General features: G+C 40.7%; 1 protein-coding gene across 5 annotated transcripts in view; it reads right to left on the reverse strand.

The window, feature by feature from the left end:
• The window catches only part of LOC106789128 (transcriptional regulator ERG homolog), a 31,553-nt gene that overhangs the window by 7,292 nt on the left and 3,923 nt on the right, over positions 1-20,338 (reverse strand). For 4 of the 5 annotated variants that reach the window (XM_014753061.1, XM_014753064.1, XM_014753062.1 and 1 more), the window contains exon 3: positions 5,491-5,550. In XM_014753061.1, the coding sequence (XP_014608547.1) occupies positions 5,491-5,550 (60 nt within the window). Of the gene's footprint in view, positions 1-5,490; positions 5,551-6,808; positions 7,272-20,338 lie in introns of those variants that run through there. The other variant, XM_014753065.1, reaches the window with a different exon arrangement.

The following is a 20,338-nucleotide window of genomic DNA, read 5'->3' on the forward strand; positions in this document are numbered from 1 at the left end:
TATTAAAGAGATTCGATTACGTAGAATATCAGATCAAAATGGTTAAAGATTTTTTTTTTTTTTTTTTTTTTTTTTTTTTATGGGAGATACATTGTTCGATCATGGGGATTTAATAATGTTAATAAATATATAAAAATAATGAAAATCCCATCGTAGGAATGTCGTTGACAAGTGGATAACGGCAGATGTTACCTTTAAATAGCAGTTGGTGTCCGCTGTGTTAAACAATTTGATTTCGTTTCTGATTGGGACCCGGGTGGGAAAAAGCATCATCGAGGGTTCGGACAAGGAAGAAAGGAAGGAAGGAGACGACGAGACGATCTTTCCTAGGCGTCGACGAATCTCGCGTTGTCCATGGGGGTTGTCTGCCTCAATCAGCGTAGCCGCAGGGTTGAAACATTATTTCTTTTTCTTTTTATCTCTTAACTCGTAAGATATTCCTCTTTCTTTTTCTCAAATATTATCGAATATGAATTTATTTGTTAATTAAAATATTCGTATTGTTGATAAATGAATAAATAAATTTTGAGATTGGAAACACACTTGGGAATACTTAAAAAAAAAAAAAGAAAAAAAAAGAGAGAGAACTATTGTCTATGTTGTACGATTTCCTAGAGTGAAGTTAAGAACATCAACAATCGGTTTTAGATCCATCCAAGTTCCCCATTGTCGCTTCTATATCCGCACATTCCAAGCAATTACGTTGGGCGGGGTAATCCCGTTAGGCGCACGTACCTTCCTCGAGGGAGGATCAAAGGTCCCCGTTATTCCAGTTTACTGAGCTCTTTTTCGCTCCTTCAAACATAGCTAGCACAATGACAATGCTGCTATTCTATCAGTCAAGGGGGCATAGAACCTACCAACTACCTTCTTATTCTTCTTCTTCTTCTTCTTTATCTTTTCATTTTGATTTTTGATTTCTTTTATATGAAAAACAGAAAAAAATGAACAACATTCTTTTAGAGATATTCTTCGAAAATTTGAAATTAATATAAAATAAATTGTAATCCTGAACATTGTCACCATTTAAAAGTAGAATAGGGTGCTTTAAGAAAGGGTGCTCTCCTTGAGTTGTTTCAAATGAGGAAGTTGAGAAACCTAGTGGTAAATTATAAGTCACGTATTCGCGTGACTCGGCACGCGAGGTTCTCTTTTTAAAAGTTTCTCAAGTGAACGACGTGTCACGATCTTGGCACCTTCTCTAGCTAAGCTTTTTCTTTCCTTTTCTTTTTCTTCTTCTATTTCTTTTTTTTTGTATATCTCGCTAAATATAATTCATCGTGATCACGCTCGATCGCGTGATTTTTCTTTAACAACGGTAGAACCAAGTTGACAAGATACACACTTTTCTATTTTCCAATTTTACACAATTTTCTAGGTCCATTAGGATTATGCAAGTATTATGATCCAATGTTCAACCCTTTCTAGGAAAATTAGAAACTAATTTCACATACATTTTTGTATACCAGTTCGTACCAGGGGTGGTGGTGGGTAGTCTGACAAATTCTAATGGGACAAATTAATAATTTAATTTTTCTTAGGTGGTGTGATTGTCTAAGAAAGATGGGGGGGGGGTGGAAAATAAGAGAAAAGAAACGTATCTCTCGCATATTTTTTTTTCCCCCTTGCTTCTCTACTTTTTCTTTCTTTCTTTTAATTCTTTCTTTTTCCTCGTAAATCTGGCAGAGCGAAGACCCATGGTCACGCGTCGTTTCCCGGTGACTTGTTGCCCACGATCCGTATCCCTTAAGCGTGTCCCTCTCCCCCTTCCCACCCCCAGTTCCTCCTGTACCGCGGTTCCGCATCGGGAAAGACCCGTTCGAGTTTTTGACCGCACGACGAAAAGTCAAAGTCGCGCGTAAAGTCGTCACGCTTTTTCCTACCCTCTTCCCCCTTCTTACACCATACAAAATTATTTCTTTTTTTGACGGATACATTTTTACACGCATAGATAAATATATTATTGAATTGAAACTTTGAAAAGTTAACGCCAATTTATGAATAGGATTCTATATAAGAAAAATATAATAAACCCTTATCGAACAATTTCCAGTTAGGAAGCATAAACGTGTTACACTTTGTGTGAAAATATTCAAATGATAAGAGTATAACAAATATTATTAGAACAAATATATATTCCTATAATCCATATTTGTATAATCTGTGATTCGTAATAAACTCCCTGAGGGGTTAACTGTATAAAATAGGTCTACTGTATAATATCGTGTATTACATCAACGTATCGTCGAGATCGTGTCAAGATTTACGTAGGATAATCGATCATTATATAATATACGAACGGGCCGCGTGCACGTTTGGAAAATAAATTATCGTCACGGTTCGATTTGTAATTCGAATTAAAGAGAGAAAAATGAAAAACTAACGGAGCTAACGAATAAGAGTTCTTATCATTTTGGCAACTCCATTATTCTTCATATTATTTCTGTCTTTCTTTTTTTTTCTGATCATTCTCTCTTCTTGTGAACGAAGTAACGCGTAGCGAGTATCCAACGGGCAACAGAATGGAATCGTCAAAGAAATGCCCGTAGCATATTGGGCATCAAAGAAGGGTGGGTTTTAGGATAGGAGACGAGTGTAGGACTATGGAGTCGTTGTCTCGCAGCTCGTATTATGTCTTTCGGTAGTACATACACGGGCACGTGCCTATGCGTGACACGTTCACGCATGGCTGCTTGGCTGCCTACGCGTTTTTCGACTCCCCCGCCATATCGGCTAGCATTCATCTCCGATTCAACGTTAGAGGAGGGTGCACGGATTGCGCTTCCACTTTAACCCTGCGTCGTTGAACGTCTATCAAGCACGAATTTCCCCTCTTGTTCCTTTTTTTCCTATCAAAGTGGCTACATTGCTTGCTAAGAAAAAAAAAGAAAAAAAATCTGTCGGATTTGACAAAGGAAAAATTGTACCTTTTTTTCTTTTTCTTTTAAACATTTTCTTATTAAATGTTTATTCCATTTTGAGATAACGATTGATAATGGAAAAAAGAAAGAGACAACAATCGGTGATCAGGTCAGATTCACGTTTGGTCGTTTGGCACGCGCCGTGTCGGACTACGTAATTATCATAGGGAAGTTAGGGTTGCCCTCGGACACATTCGCACACAAATATACACACACACGTAGACATTGGGGGGGTCGAGGTCCGCTCGCTTCGGGTCAGGAAGTCACGCGAGAGGCACACGCGCGTTCACTCGCAAGAGGAAAAAGGAAAGGGGCTGAAGGAAGTACTTTTGTTCCTAACGCCACTCGCCTTAAAGTCTTTTTTTCTCTTTTTTTTTTCCCTTTTCTTTTTTTTACCCCACCTACATTCCCTCCCCCCGCCTTCCCCAAGTCGTAAAAACCTTCTCTTCGAACGGATCGGTTTCCTTTTTCTGGATTCCATGGGTTTTTTTCTTATTAAAGTATCGTCCAACTGTTATTGGGATAATTTTAGATTAGGATTTATTGTATTATAATCAGTTCTATGTGTCTTTACGAAGTAGACATTATGAAAATGATTATAATTCGGTGAATTAATCTTCCTAAGTATAGTTGGGTATTCCTAAGTATAGTTGTTAACCGAACAATAATACCATCTTGGTAGACACAGTTCAGTAGACAAGAGTTCAGAAAAAAGGTCATTCTTATCCATGAACTCTTTCTTAAATTTTCTACGTAGAAAAGTTACCAAGAACCTTCTTTGAAATCGTGGATCGGTACTTTGCGATCAAAAGGAAGCGTGTTTTTAAAGTCCTAGCCTGATTTTTCTTACCATTGTTCTTCTTGTACAAAGTATCACGCGATAAGAACACGTTATACGGTGGAATGGTAACTAACTTATGTCTCGCGTGCAATAAATTCATTATGTAAAATGTACATTAACACGTTGACTGGCATAGCGAGAAGAAAGGGGAGGGGGGTGGGTCATACTCCTGATGACTTGTATCAGAGAACTATACCAACTTCATTTAAAAAACGAATTATATTGTTCGTTCATTAACATTTACAAGAACATTGTGTAAAACTTTAGACGATTTTCCATATATATTTGATGAATTTCTTGAACACAATTTCTCTTGAAATGATTTCACAAACACACACATACAATCTATGTGTATTTCCTTTTGAAGTGCCAAACGAAAAGATCGTCAAACGTTGTATTGTATATCGATTGTTCTAAGACACGTTAAATTTCGTCTACTTTGAATCGTTTCGCGTTGAATTTGTAGACGGGTTCCAAAGGAACAGAGGCAAAGTTTAATTTGGTTGGTTTGTACTCTTAGCAAAAGCAAAGTTAGCTATTGAACACTATAGCAAAGAGAGAGAGAAAGAGACAGAAAGAGAAGCTGTGATTTCAATTTCACGCTGGCAAAGAGCTGCAAAGGAAGACACCGAGATGATGATGGTACGTAGAGAGGTGCCAGAGGTGCCCCGGGTCACGAAACGAGTCAGACGCGTCGCCCCGTAATTTCATGAACCTCAGTGATGTCCGCTTCTCTCTACCATGTTATGGCGTCGAGTGTAAACCTGATCAAAGGCAACGTCAGAACACCACAGTCAACCCTCGTGATCGGAGAATTGTACCCTGCGGCTTACTATCTTACGTCCTCACTTCTATCACTGTCTTCTGTTTTTCGATTACTGATGGGTTTCTCTCTTTCTATCTTTCTTTCTCTGATCAAATACGTATGTGTTTACAAACGGGTGCAACCAAAAGCTATTGCAATCGTCAACGTGTTAATTAAGTCGTACTATTTGAATAGAAACATTCAAGTTATTCGAACACAATGAACATTCATTTTAAATATCTAAAATATGAATTGTGCAAGAAGTGAAGGAAGAAAAAGAAAAGAAATAATAATAAAAAAAGGAATCAGATTCGAAGATAGAAAGAAATATTTTAAGTTATGTGTAGAATTAATGTGTAAAATATACATTGATCGTATTTGTTGTGGGAACTGTTTGGTAATTCAGTAGACACCCCGGTTACGTATATGCACCTTGTGCACATTTCGCGAATATATTTTGTACGTTTAGTCTGGTAGGAGAGTGAAGTGTGCACAAGTCCTTTATACTGCAAGGTGGCCCGAGGGTAGGAGTCAACGAAAGACGATGATTGTGTTGGTGTAGGTGTCCAGAACGGTGAGCAAAGCACCGCCTGACGCGCCACTGCTTTGCCAACCGCTCTGTTGATTTCGTTGCTGTGCTGCTAGCTAGCTGGCAGCCGTTTCTCTCTCTCCCTGTCTCTCTCTGAACAACCCCTGGGGCTGTTCACTCTCGACGGTCACAAAGGGTCCGCGGTTGAACGCGCGGCAAAGCGGCATAAAGCGACGGAAAGCGCCAGGACGCCGGAATACCGGAACACCATCGGCCCACCCATATCATCATGACATCAACGAATACTCTCGTCTACGATCCCGATCTTATTCTTTATTATAGATGCTATTGATAAACGCAAATATCGAAATTTGTGTGATAAAGTTTTACTTACCCTGGCCAGGGGCCGGGGATGTCGCGTGACTCCAGCCTCCTTTGTACGAACTACTTGCATCTGTAATATTTTTAACATTATTTCATTAATATATTTTATAATAATTGTATGTGGGTAGATCATTTGTAGATATTATTATTGAATTGGTATCGATTTTGGGAAATTTTCTTCCCTATGTTATAAGTTTGCAGTTTGTTACATAGATTTTGTCTTCATTCTCATAACTACAATGAATGGAAAACCAAATTTGGTGTTGAAGAAAAATTCAATGTTATATATAGAGGCTCTAAACATTCATATTTGTCGCTGGATTATAATGTTTTAGATTGTAGCATTTAGAATGGACAATTTTTGGCACGTTTTAGGATATGGTGTTGTCGATGATTTCAATGAAAATTATATTAGAAGACTTTGTTAGTTGATACAGAAAAAATAAACTTACTGTGCTTCATTTAGTTGTCTTGTTTTTTTTTGTTCTTTTTATGAAAAAAAAAAATGGTTTGGAAGATAAATTCAAGGGGAAACGAATTTTCACGACTTTTGATGCAGTCTCGAGCGCCGGCGGTCTGTTTACAGACAGATATATTTTCATTTGGCAGTTATTGGCACGAGGGTGGCCAGCATGTGTACATACGCTACGGCAGTATGTCAAGCTGTAGCAGAAGCTTGGTCTTTCTAGGCAAACAACGACTTAGTCGCGAACGTTGAATCGACCTTTTGCTTCTTACTTTCTTGTCTCCCTTCGTTTGGTCTAAGGGTGTACAGTCCATTAATAAAGCCTCGAGTTTCATGTTTCCGAAGACATTAAAATCGATCAACGTAAAACGTGATGTAATCTCTGACACACCAAATATCTACCTAGGTAGTATTGTCATCGTGTGCAGTGTATATGCTGCGATTTTTTCTTTTTTTGCCAAACTACTATAGGTCACCTAGGTCAAGGTTGCCAATATGAGTCAAAAAAGTGCATAGCTAAAATAATAAACGAAATTATTCTTGGATCTGCAATCCCGAATAAGTATCTAAGTTTAAACAGAAGTTTAATGTATCGATATTTTTGTAGATGTGAATTTGATTAATAGCCAAGAAATTTGGATGACTTGTTGAAAAAGACAACTATCGTATCTGTTAGAATCTATCTTTTTAAAAATATAACAAGTACAACATTTATACAATTGTTGAATGCAACGAGACCTAACGAATACTACTCGACCTGATCTCATTCAACACGTAATCAGCTGACCGCCTTCCAACAAATAACGATGAATATCTACGACGAAATGATGATATTCTACTATCACAAATATATCCGACGTACCGGCAAAAAGCATGGAGAGGTTGGTGAAAGCTGTTGTACGTGGTAGTTCCGCGGTGGTGGTACCAGTGCTTTTGAGGTCCAGCATCGCGCGGTTTGCCACCGGCGCGGCAGGTAGCCTCGAGTTTTGGCCCCCCCTCTGTTGATGGGCCTGATCCCTCAGTTAATAACGCGTTAACACTGTTGTTCTTAATAATCACTGGATCCCAACACGACTCGTCGATCATATCACAAGAGGGATTGCTTGCTCGGATTCGTTCAAGATTGAACAAGAATGTCACGAGAATTATCTAATTTCAAATGGATTATTTTTGTCGTCGGATGATTCGCGAAAATATAAATAAATGATTGGACGATAAAGGTGCCGATCATCTTGTCTACCCGCTCCGAGTAACACTGCTGATTTTCTAGTCTCCGAAGAGTACAAGTTTGAAAACGACGACGACGTGCCTATACGCCGAACCCGCCCTCCGTCACGATGCCACTCGGGGGTTGGCTCGTAAACGCGACACTAGGGGCGGTCTCTATCCAAGGATTGACACCCCCGTGCAAGATGGGGGTGAAAGGACGCTTGCGCCCTGCACCTTTCTTTTCTATCTCTCTCTCTGTTTCTCTCAATAGAGTAAACCGATATCGCAATTCTAGTACTTCTTGCCTACGGTGCCGACGGCGAAACCTGACGACTGACTCCTCGAGTCGGACCTTGACCGGATACCTCTTCTCTTACTCTTACCTTCCTTCTTCTTCTTATTCTTATTCTTCTTCTTCTACCTAAGCTTTAGCCCGACCACTCTTCATTCTTATCAACATTCTTATCGGTCTCATACCACTCTACCGGTACGATTATCGGTTCACCGTTTTCCCTTCCACTTGAAAAGAACTCGACATTTTCTATGTCTTACCGAATCCCTAACATTGCTAGATTAGTCGACGAGAGATCAGTTGAGTAGTTTAAAGTGTGTGTTCAATATTATCAACTCTATCATTTCTATGTAATATAGAATATTTACTAATTCTTATAGATTACATAGAACTGATATCACAATTGCATAGATTTGTAACATTAATTATTCAAGTTAGTTGAGAATGCAAACGTTAATATATCAAGTATCATTCATATTTTATTTAATTGGATAGCAGCCCTGTAACTAGTTATTATGAATGACCCTAAAAGAAAAACGCGTAACTAAACAATACTAATCGTTAATGGAGCATTCCTAGAAACGATACGAATTGAAATATCGTTTTGAAGCACGTCGATGAACGGGAACGGGCTGGAAGTGGCCTTTCTGAACGTTCACCAACACACTGAGCTAACACTTAGTAACGAGTAACTGTGATTCATACTACTGGGATAATTCTGGACGTTCGACGTTAGGTAAGGCCGTTTAACCGTGACGTGGGAGTTGGTGTTGGTTCTGTTATAGCGAACGTAGAGAAAGAGAGAAGGCCCTTTTCCCCCCCGTTTCACCACCATAACCGATAGAAACGGCACGCGCACGACACGCGACCGCGTACAGCCAGCGGCGCATTTAACGCGCGATCGCTCTCGAGTGTCCGCGTGTACGTTCCTGGGGGATGCCAAGGGGGTTAAAGTGCGCCTGCGAAGGGAGAAAGCCGATGGTGCTACTTTTCTGCGATACTTACGATACCCCGCACTCCCGATCCCCTTTACCCGGCTTTCACCACCCTCACCCCGTCGTCGTACCTCTATAGTGTACTTTAAGTTGCCTGTTGGAGAAGAATTGGCAAACTCCAGATAGAGAGTTCGAGTGGATAATACCAGGTAGAAGTATGAATAGATATTGCCTCAAGTTTATCTATTATATACATCTATTTTTTAACTATTATATACTATCTTTTCAATCGTTGAATAAGAAATATGGAACTTTAACATATTGGAGAGAGTTTTCTAAGTTGAATAAAATAACATAAATGTAACATCGTCAAATTGGAAGATTTCTTTAGGAGTATTTTTCACCCAAGTGATAGTAGAGTTACATTTGGATAATAATACAAAAGTTAGATAAGTTTGAACATGGATCGTGTTCTTTTTCAATTTCCCCATATACTTTTTCGACTAAAAGTTTAACTTAAAAAAAAGAAAAAGAAAAATAAAAAAGAACATTCACGTGGGAAGGATCTTTTAGGATACAGAGGATCGTATGTGCATATATATATATATATATACACATACGTGTACATACACTCCCGGTGATTTTCCGTGAGTGCATGTATCTTGAGATACTGGCGTAGTGGTATTAATGACCAGCCAACGTTTCTCTTCGGTATAGCTCGTTCGCTTGGTCGTACACGGGCTGTTAGTGCGGGGGCGCGGAATATCATTGTACGCCATGAGACATGACAGGGCGGCTATTGTAACGCGAGACGCATAGCTGCGAGAAGGGAATAGAAGAGAAGAGAAGAGAGTTGCGAGGGAGCTCGAACCAACCAACTCCCACCCCCTCCCCCTCCCCAAGAGCCTGTCGAAGCATCGAGCTACCTCAAACTACCCCTTGCTCCTTTCATCCCCTAGCCCCTTCCTTCCTTCCAACAACCTCCACCTCCTCCCTTTCTCCTCAGCATTCGTTTCCCTCGTTTCTCGTTCCCTGCACGCTGTAACACGATAAGAACCGTGTCACTTTGTTGCGTTTGTGGGGGAGATCTGCTTAAGTGTACGATGATACATATCTCCAACGGCTACCAGATAATTCTTCGTATTCAATTTGTACAATATGCTTGGGATCCCTGCTTTTGGAGCCGATGGCATCGCGCCTATCCACGCACCGGCAACTTTCAAACCATCGAGCAACCAGCTAACCAACCAACCAACCAACCAACCAACACTATCAGTCTAACGTTGTGTTAGTTAGTACGTGATATTCCTATCTGAAAATATGTTTGTCTCTTTTTTTTTTTTACTACTACCTCCTCTCTATCATTCCAAGCAAACAGGCAACCAGCCAGCTAGCCACCTAGAGAACCGCAAATAGAATTTAAGAACCAGCGACTCTTTGCATAGCATTTTAAAGAAGAACACACTTGTGAACACGTTCTACTGGCATGTTTGTCGAACTGCACGCGGCATCGATACAAAGACTTCCGTTTACATTAAATAAATCCAACACAACAATCCCCCCAACCCCGTCGTCATCTTTCGATTCATCATCCTTTTTCGGTCGAATAAGCGTGAATATTTTATATTTGTAAATTTTCTTTTTATTCTCTTTAGTTTGTGGTAAGAAAATTAGTATTCCGGATTTACCGTGAAGGGTATTACGCGAAGTGATCATAAATTTTCTTAACTCTGATCTAATCTTGACAATTCCAAATCTTTGTATAACCGAATGTTCAGTTTCTTTGATAGAATTATAAGAAAACGCGTATTTGGAAAAATTAAAAAGTTGTAACGTAAGAGAGAAATACGTAAGAGAAATCGGCTTAAGAGGGAAGAAGGGTGATGATAGCTGTAGAAGCAAAAGCCATTAATTACGTTACGGAAGAATGCAGTCGTTGGTTCAAACAAAGGACCTCGTGTACATCCCCTAAAGTTCACAATGCGTATATGTCGTTCGTCTACGCTTCATATATCCAGCCTAATTATCTTGAATTTGCATATCTCCAGTCTCGGTGAAGCAAACGACTTGGTGGAGCTTTTGTTGCCATCAGTGGGACATCATTCGCTTTATGATTCTCCTTACAACGCGTAGTAGTTCTCCAATCAAACTCCTAACTTCGATTTCCCTTTAATATATATTGTTAGAATGATGAGATATGTAATATCGAATAGTTCTCGGAAAAGTTTTCTATCATTTATTAAACAAGTTCGCGTTACGATCAACTAATGGATTTTTCAAATCGCGGATAAATCATTTCCTTGATATTTTACGCATACTTTCGGCGTAAAACTTGTTTATCGTCATGGGGCTAATCGCATTCGCGTCTCGGCGACAAATTTAATAAGAAATTCGCATTCTCGTAGGAAGAGAGAAATAAACGGGAAGATGATGAGTAAATGAAAATGGATAAGCTAGAACGAAATATAAGATAGATAGATAGATAGATAGGTAGAGAGAGAGAAAGGGAGAAATAAAAAAGAAAGAAAGTAAATATAAAAGGGAAATAATAAAGAAAGAAGGAAAGAAGGAAAGAAAGAAAGAAAAGTCCTCAGGATTCGGCTTAAAAAATAATCACCGAGCAGGAATTTTAGTCTCGAGAGGCAACTACAAAATTCTGTCTCGGCATGTTGCTGCGTCGCTGAAGCGAGCAACGAAGAAGAGACAACGATAAGCGAAGTAGTGAAAAGAGACGAGCAGAGAGAGAGAAGAGAAGAGAGAGCAGAGGCATCCGCGCGCTCATTTCCGTTTTGAGGCCGTCGAGGGGGATGAAAGGTGGGGGATGGGGCGCTAACTCGCGAGATATTAATTCCGTGTTAGCGCTAGGAGGGTTGCACGGGGTGAAAACTACGTGCCGAAGGGGGAGACCACCCCAGCCCACCCCCTGTGCGCTCTGCCGTTTTCCTCCTCGCCCCTTTCTCTCCTCTCCTCTCCTCTCCCATCAGCTTTCGTCCTCTTGCAACCCCCCCAGCCCCCCGAGAACGTCCCTTGCCGCGCCAAGCCGCGCACCTACTCGTAGCGCAACCCCAACGTAGGAATGGGAGGCGTTACAAATCAGAGATTAGCCATAGTTAACTCGACTTGCGCAGTCAAACAGTTAATCAATAAACGATTATTTACATCGTGTGCCCGCAGCCGGTCGACGCGCGTTAATGCACATTGACCGGACATATTTCGTAGCTGCGTGTGTTACGTAGCACACGGAAAATGGACAGCGTATGCTCGGTAACTGGGACAACGACGAATTTTCCTATAGTATCAAGTAACCAAATATCAGGGATTATCTACCTAAAACAATGGATAGATCTATCGTTATCGATGAATTATATACAATCTCTATCTTTCTTTTTCTAACTTCACATATTATATTCGGATCAATCTTTTTTTTTTTGAAATTACAGCTAGCACATGCATTGTCAAATGTGATATTAAAAGTATGGAATAATGTGTCAGGAATAATAGTAGGATTAGAAAGATCCATCTATTATGGAGAAGATTTGTGGTCAAACTCTGTGATCGAAGGAAACTGTCTATCATCGGATGGGAGAATTCTGATGGGAATAATAAATCTGGGTGTCTTAGGAATAGGTCGAAGAAAAGAGTCACACTTCTAGTGGTGGTATGGTTATGGCGTATGGTAACAAACTGAGAGATACCGTCAAGGTATGAGGTGTAGGTGGTAGTGGGTGGGTGGGTGGGGAAGAATCGGTGGTCGGAGGCAGAGGTAGCTGGATGACTGGCGGCGGAAGCGTCGTCATGGCGACGCATCGATCAGCCACCGCCACGCGAATCGAGCCGGGCCGAGGCCACATCGCATACTGGCTTACCGCATTGTAAGACACACGCGACTAACACGTTATACACGCATCTAGTCACCCACCTATGCACATATACTTTGATACATATATATCCCTACACGCATACATTGCTATTTCCCACGACACTACCACCGTCGTCTTAATTCGCTAAGGCGTTGTTGCGTTCCCTTAAGGTGCACCCAAGAGGGCCTTCCTTTTCTCATTTTTTTTTCTTTACCACTTCTTGGCCAACCGACTTACGTTCCACTTTGATCGTCAGAGGGGCTAAACAATTCTTTTCCCTTGACTCTAAGGTGTCCCCTGACTTCTACAAGATTCTTTATGATACTTGATATGAGATTGACTCTTTTCACACCTCTCCCATTATTTCCACATACGCGTGCAAGTATATATGTTCTGGCAAACATGTTTCTAGTAGTTCCTTTTTATATTCGTTTGTTCGAACTTAAAAAGTATGAGAGCATTTGATTAATGATATCCTATAACATTTCGTGATCATTGATATTAATTCGGTTGGGATGATATTACGAATAAAATCGTATACTTGAACAATCTTATATCAAAGGATCGATTGAGAATCGAAGAAAAACAAAGTTTGATCATCGAAAGTGTCCTGTCCTAGGGCAAAAGTGAAAGTCAACTGAAGTCCTTCCTACAAGAGTGCAATTCATCGGAAGAACTTGGATATTTAGGATCATCGGAAAATCCGATGAGGATACATAGTTGAAGAGTATAACGTCAACTTGCTTTCGTTCGACTGCCATAGTTCGGTAACTTCCGGTGGGCAGCAATGGGTGTTACGTCGTATAGCGGCTGTCCGTGGTCGATCGATTCTGGTGGAGGTGATAGTAGTAGAAGTAGTCGACGTTTCAACCCGCTGCTATACCCTATCCTACCAGTCCTCAGCTTCAGCTTCAGCTGAATACCACTGATTGTCCTCCACTCGCTCCCTCTCGCTATCTTGCTCACTCTTTCTTTTTTTCTCATGCTCCCTACACTTTCTTCTCTCCTTCTATCTCTTTTCTATCGTTCCTTTTAGCTTCTCTCTCTCTCTTTTTCTCACTTCAGTACATTTCCTTTTCGCTATCTATCTCTTTTCTACAGTAAGGTACTCTCTTGCTTCCTTGGTCATTGATACGATTTGATTTTTTGGTTTTATTATCCTTTTGTAATTTGTCCCATAAATTTCCTGCCTAATAATCATCGTCGAATAATATAGAGTAATGATTACTCGCATCCAGAATAAATGAAAATTATTGTAACAATCTTTAACGAGATATACTTTTTCGTTAAATTATTCGCATGAATTTTCATGTTTAATATTGCATTCACAACGAATGAAAATATGATTAGATTAATCGATAATTTAGGATTTTAGTACTCCTTTTTAGGAAACGAAAATGTTTTCGAGTGCAATTATCGACAGAAGGACAAGTCCGAAATTTTTCTTTTCCTTTTCTATAAATTATCAAAGTTCTCTATGGAAAATTAAATTTTGTTACAAGATCACATGATGTCCGAAGAGGTGGCAAACAAAATCATGCTACCTCCTTGTACATTGCTGTTATAGTTACAACACACCTTATTGGAATATGTTGCAAAAATATCCAATTCCCATCATGTATTCAATACTTTCGAAAGTTTCCTGACACCAGGAGAATAATCATAAGACATCCAATGGATAAATAAATTTGATCAAACTTATACATTAATGAAATGTAAAAGAATCCCCCTTTGTACAAACTTAAAATTAATAAAATATACTTTAATTTCTATCGTATCATATCAATTTCTGAATCAAAAATCTAAACATGTGAGCAGAAAAAAATACAGAATAGTGCAACGACAAGGTAAGTTTTCTTACCAAGCTTAAGGCATAAATATAAGTTCCAAAACTAGCAAATCAAAAAAACTCTGTAGTTCAGTGCGTAGAGCACCTGCCTTGAGACCGGAAAAGTCGTAGGATTGAGTTCCCCCCGGTGTTAAAATTAATATTATTTAAATTTTTAAACAGGATGACGTCACGATGAGGTCCCAGAGACGGGTGAGAGGGTGGCCACCAACTCATGGTCACCACTCGCACATCATGTGATCCTGTAATAAAATTTAATTTTCCATAGAACTTTACGAGTAGGATCGAATACTCAAACAATCCTATTACAAAGGATCGATTAAGAATCGAAGAAAAGCAAAGTTTGATCATCGAAAGTGTCCTGTCCTAGGGCAAAAGTGAAAGTCAACTGAAGTCCTTCCTACAAGAGTGCAATTCATCGGAAGAACTTGGATATTTAGGATCATCGGAAAATCCGATGAGGATACATAGTTGAAGAGTATAACGTCAACTTGCTTTCGTTCGACTGCCATAGTTCGGTAACTTCCGGTGGGCAGCAACGGGTGTTACGTCGTATAGCGGCTGTCCGTGGTCGATCGATTCTGGTGGAGGTGATAGTAGTAGAAGTAGTCGACGTTCCAACCCGCTGCTATACCCTAGCCTACCAGTCCTCAGCTTCAGCTTCAGCTGAATACCACTGATTGTCCTCTACTCGCTCCCTCTCGCTATCTCGCTCACTCTTTCTTTCTTTCTCATGCTCCCTACACTTTCTTCTCTCCTTCTATCCCTTTTCTATCACCGTTTCTCTCTCTCTCTCTCTCTCTCTCTCTCTCTCTCTCTCTCTCTCGCTTCAGTACGTTTCCTTTCCTCTAGCCATCTCTTTCCTACAGTTAGGTATTCTCTCGCTTCCTCTCATAACGGAACCCCAACCTTGCTTCCTCTACTCCTAAACCACCCTCCTCTTCCTCCTCTTCCTCCTCCATCTCCTTCTCCTCGTCGTCGTCGTTCTCCTCGCTCGTTCACTCCACTCCACCACCCGAAACCCACCCCATGGCACCCTATCCTCGCTGCTGGTGCCGTGCTACTCCTACCCACTCCACGATAATGATGGCAATCAGACCCTCAGAAAGGATTTCAGGAAATTCTCTCGCCTTTTTGTCGGCGGCCGGGGCGGCGGCGAACGCCACAAACACCGGTCGCACCGTCCTAGTCATGATCACAGTCCTCGATCGTCGTCTCATCCTCTTATTCTTCTTCGGCATCGAACGCGTACTTGTCTCAACGATGATTATCGGCTAAACGTCGCTACACTCATAGTTTCACCGTCCAATACCCATTTTCATCTCTCTTCTACAAATCTTGTATTCATTTATGCGAACTAATTCTTTTTCACAAATTTCCTAATTTTTCTAAAACCCTAAATATTAAGTTTTTATCTTACTCGTAGATTTTTCCACTTTGATCGATATCAAATGTTCAAACTATTTTCACATTTGTATAAATGTTCGATTATATGTTGCATAAGTTGGATTATTCTTTAATCCATAAATAATTGAACTAGACCTAGTTAATCATTTTAACACTGAACGAAATAATCAATGAATATCGGCTTAGAAAGTATGGTTAGTCGCGTAGTTGGATAATATAACAACGTAGGTTTGTCAGGCTACGTGATTTGTTGGCAGTTAAATTAATTCATAGAATAAAAAAGGAGAAAAGGGACCCTTGGGTTTGGTTTTATTGCGATTAAAGACGAGAGACGAAGGAGTGCCGAAGGGTAGACAGTGATACATAGAAAACTGTCTAGTAGTGCTATGTGTCGTTCACGCTGCGTTGCACGCCGACAATATTGACTAGGAGCTAAGAAACGAGCGACAAAAAGGGGGCTGCGAGTTTTCCCTTTCGATGCTCACTCCCCAGTCACTCACTCCTTCATCGACGGTACATTAAGCACACATGATAATGCATGATTAACTGGCTAATGACTTTTCTCTCTTCCTTCTTTTTTCGACATTTACGCAGCATCATCGGCAGTGGCTGTTACTGCTACTGCTTGCCTACTAACTTTCAGACCCTTCAACTATAAGCGATCATTCAACAGGCCATTGTCATGTCCGATCGTTAACTAGTCGATTGATACGACTTGACTAATTTTTCTTACAACCTTTTTCGAACTTTTGTATAATATTCGAGAGACTAGCGAATGTTCCTAAATATTTAACTCTAATTATATCGTACATTTTTCTACCAATTTCAATTATCGCATAAAAGTAAAAACCTCTTTTTGTTTTTTACTTGATAGAAAATAATTCAAAAAAAAGATGTAGCGCATAAAATATTTTGACAAATGATTTAACTAATACGATGCGAAACTCTTATATACGTATTGCAATTAAATAATAACAATTTTAATCCAAATTATTGAACAGAATATGATCAATTTTGGATTAGGAGAACGTAGAAGAGACATCTGTCGTCTCGGTCTATAACTATTTTAAGGGTAGTTAGAAGACAGTGCCATCTATCGTAAGATTCTTAAAGCACGATGCTATTTTCTTCCGTACGCTTTGGCAAGTAGACTTCGATATTGATTCGTACTACTTGCCGAAGGATTACAGTGGAGGAAAATTGTTAGGAACGCGAACGACGTATCCACGGGTAGTCTCGTTGCAGTCTTCCTAACCGATAATCGTTCGAATTTTCTACATTGTTGAACTATGATAACAACGATAAAATCATAAATATGATAATAGCTGAAGTATTTGAATTGAAATCGGTTCCAATTTCGCACAAGCCTTTGCCGAACTTTTGGCAAAAGGTAGAGACCCGACTTATCCAATTGGTTCATCCTACGAATTACGTTATTCAATTTAATTTGGAAATATGAAGCAATCGTAAATCAGACCTAAAACCAATTCCATAAAAATCCAAGGAAAAAATAGAAAAAGAAAGAATAAGAGATTTACTGACTCACGTGGAAAAAAGTGATCGGCACGCGTTAGTTTGATTGTCGAAATCATGCGAACGATTCAGGGAAAGAACGGAAAGGTTCGGGCGCGTAAAGGGGTGGGCAGGATCGCGTGCAGGATCAAAAATAAACGTAAGGGTGGGCCCTAAACGAGATTCCCGTTTCTATTTCGCTCGCACTTTCGCGAGTTTACGTCGAGTCATGATCTCCTTTCCTTTTTTCTACGACGTGAATGCCACCAGCACGATTACGAGCACTACCCACCACTACCACCACCACCACCACCATAGACGTGTAGTCATCGTCGTAGTTGTGGTGTTACCTACTCCCGTGGCAGTTAGCACTTAACGAGGCTATTTCACGACGTCAACTGGGTGGGCCATAGGTCGCGCGAGGATGAATAATGATTCGGCCTTAGGGGGTTGATAGAAGCGAGTTGTCGAGTAAAGCTGAGAAGAAGGGACGTTAAGGAAAAGAAAAAGAAGACGAAAAAAACGCTGCTGTAAGGAGATCGAAAAAGAAAAAGAAGAAGAAAAAAATATAGAGAGAGAGAGTTATAGGGGGGAGGAGATAAAGGTGGGGGATGAGAAGAAGCTCCTTCAGGGTTCTTTTATCATTCGAACTTTAACTTGTTAAAATAGGTTCGCTATAGGCGATAAGGAAGATCAAGCGGATAAAAAGGGATAGGAGAAGTAGGGGAAAGTTGAGGAGGAGGAGGACTAGGAGGAGGAGGAGGAGGAGAGTGAGTTAAGGTTGTGGTGAAGGCAAAGGCAGCGATAGGAGCAACAGAAAACGACGTCGTGCTTCTTCGAGCGCTCATGGCGGTGCCGCCTTTGTTGCGAAGCGCAATAATTGCGCACGAGGGTGACTCGCTATGGTAAGAGAGAAGGGAAAATAGCAAGAAAGAAAGAAAGATAGAGATAGAGAGAGAGAGAGAACAGGGTAGCAGAGCACGCGCCGGAACCGGAACCGAGAGTCGTGTGTCCCCGCCATTCCCGGCCGGAACTATCATGATTAGTCATGGGGCCTGCAACGAGTTGTAGGAGAGAAATGCGAGTAGAAAGACATAAACCTGGCTTGCATACAGATCCGGATCGACCGAGCGCGGTCAAGCTGAACGCGTAGTATAGAGAATAGATAAAAGGGACCTCATGGCGATTCCTAGGGCCGATACTAATCGTTTAAACTGCAACAACTGTAATCGTTTTTAAAGAAAAAATATTAAGCGAAAATATTTTCGCGATATATATATATAATCTCGTTGTTGCCACCCTCCCTTCCCCCGTTGTTTCCTTTATTTTAATATATTCATCCGACTTTTTATTTTCGTCTAGAAGAGATAGTCAGGATGTTCTGACCCTTAGTCACCCTTCGAACCGCGAAGAAGGAAGGGTGCCCCGTGGTCGTAAGTAACTTGCTAGTAGCTAGTGGTTGAGGAGATTGTAATAGTAGTAGAAGGTATTGCTGGTGGAGGTGCTTAACGGAAACGAAGGGACGCAAGGCGCAAAGACTGCTGAACGGTTACGGGCCAAAAGGGAAAAAGCAGTCTGAAAAGGGTCCAAAAGAACAGACCTCCTAGGGACCAGTTCGAAGGGTGACCGACACCCGTAACCAACCCCCCGCTCTCCATCCTCCCTCTCTCAGACTGACTTACTCTTCTAACTTACCCTTAACTTTACCCCCTTGGCCTATCCCTTCGGGTTAACCGATACTGACAATTATCAACGCGTTTCGGTCACTCTCTGATACGCCCTCTTATTCAACAATTCTCCTATATAATTCGCGTCTACGCGCAAGAAGAATCATCCTAGATGAGTTAAGAGGAACAAAAAGAAAAGAAAGAACAAAAGGATTCGGTTCACCACTTCTATGCACTTCTCGTTCGTTCGTTCATTCCGTGCAATTAAAGAACATGATTAAATGGTAAGTATTACGACACCTCTTTTTTATCCTCGCTCTTTCTTTTAACCTGCCACCGTAAGCGTTGAAACATAGATATACCCATAGATTTCTAGACGTTGAAAAGGTTAACCCATGTTTACGAACAAACACGTTCCCTACGCACGCGTATCGCCACAACTCGGCAAACATTCAATTAGCAAGGCAAACAATGTGGTGATGATACTACGGCAGAATGGAATGATGACAAAGTTTACAAAAAGTTTACAAACTCTTAACAAAAAAAAGTAATAAATTGTATATAATGGTTGCGAAATATTATCCTAGAGTAAGTAGAAGATACAATTCGACTTAAAATCCAAGCTTAAATCCGACACATCCCTTGAAAAAGGGCTATGCACTCTCTCTTTTTCTATCCCTGGAAGCAGAGAGAGAGAGAGAGAGAGAGAGAGAGAGTAGAAGCAGAGAGGTACGTGGTGATCGCGGATGGTCGCATCAGGAGAAGAGGGAAAGAGGGATGCTGGGATGTCGAGGGGAACATCCGGAATCCCGGAGGGTGCCGGTTCGTGGGGCGGTCGGTCGTCATGGATACGTTCCCGGCTAACCCCTAACCGCTCCACCCCTCGTCATCCACATTTTCGCAAGCTACGCCGCCATCATCGACCCACCATCTTGCTTCGACTCGACGTACTGAATTCGGATTTTACGTCAAAATTTTCAAACGACGTTTCTTTTATTTCTTCCTTCTTTCTTCGTCGAAAAGAAAAGAAAAGAAAAAGAAAAAGAAAAGGAAAGGAATAGTGAATGGGAGGGAAAGTAAAAAAAAAAAAGAAAGGAAGGACGAAGGAAAATTAAATGATCGATTACCGGGGATGTAATCACCAAACGCAGCTATAATCCTCGAATTGCAAATATCGATAGGTTCCGAGAGAAAATTTCTAAACGGATACGTACAGGAATGGGTTAGAACCGACGACCATTGAGGAAAATCGTAAAAGAGAATGGACGTGTGGTGGTGGTGGTGGTGGTGGTGGTGGTATGCTTTTAGAGGATGGACCAACCGGTTGCAGAGCACGAAACTGTCCAATCGTTCTTAAATTACGGAGGAACACGCAGGATATCGGAGAGACCGTAGGAAATAGTCGACGGTTCTCTCGTGTAACACCGTATTGACCCCCCTTCCTCCTCTCATTCTCTGCCTTTTTTTTTCTTTCTTTCTTTCTTCTTCCTTTTTTACTTTTTTTTTTATCTTCTCCTATCTATTTCCCTCTCTTTTTCTCTCTCGGCGAGCCAGTTTTACTTTCTCGCGGGGACGTGGGCCAACAGATAACGTGATTTACACGGGTCGGGTAATTAATGCTTCCCGCGACCGATGCTTTTTAAAATACAATCGGAAATCGG

The sequence above is a fragment of the Polistes canadensis genome, unplaced genomic scaffold (assembly GCF_001313835.1).
Source record: "Polistes canadensis isolate GaletaPanama2010 unplaced genomic scaffold, ASM131383v1 scaffold_165, whole genome shotgun sequence".
In the NCBI taxonomy this organism is placed as follows: domain Eukaryota; kingdom Metazoa; phylum Arthropoda; class Insecta; order Hymenoptera; family Vespidae; genus Polistes; species Polistes canadensis.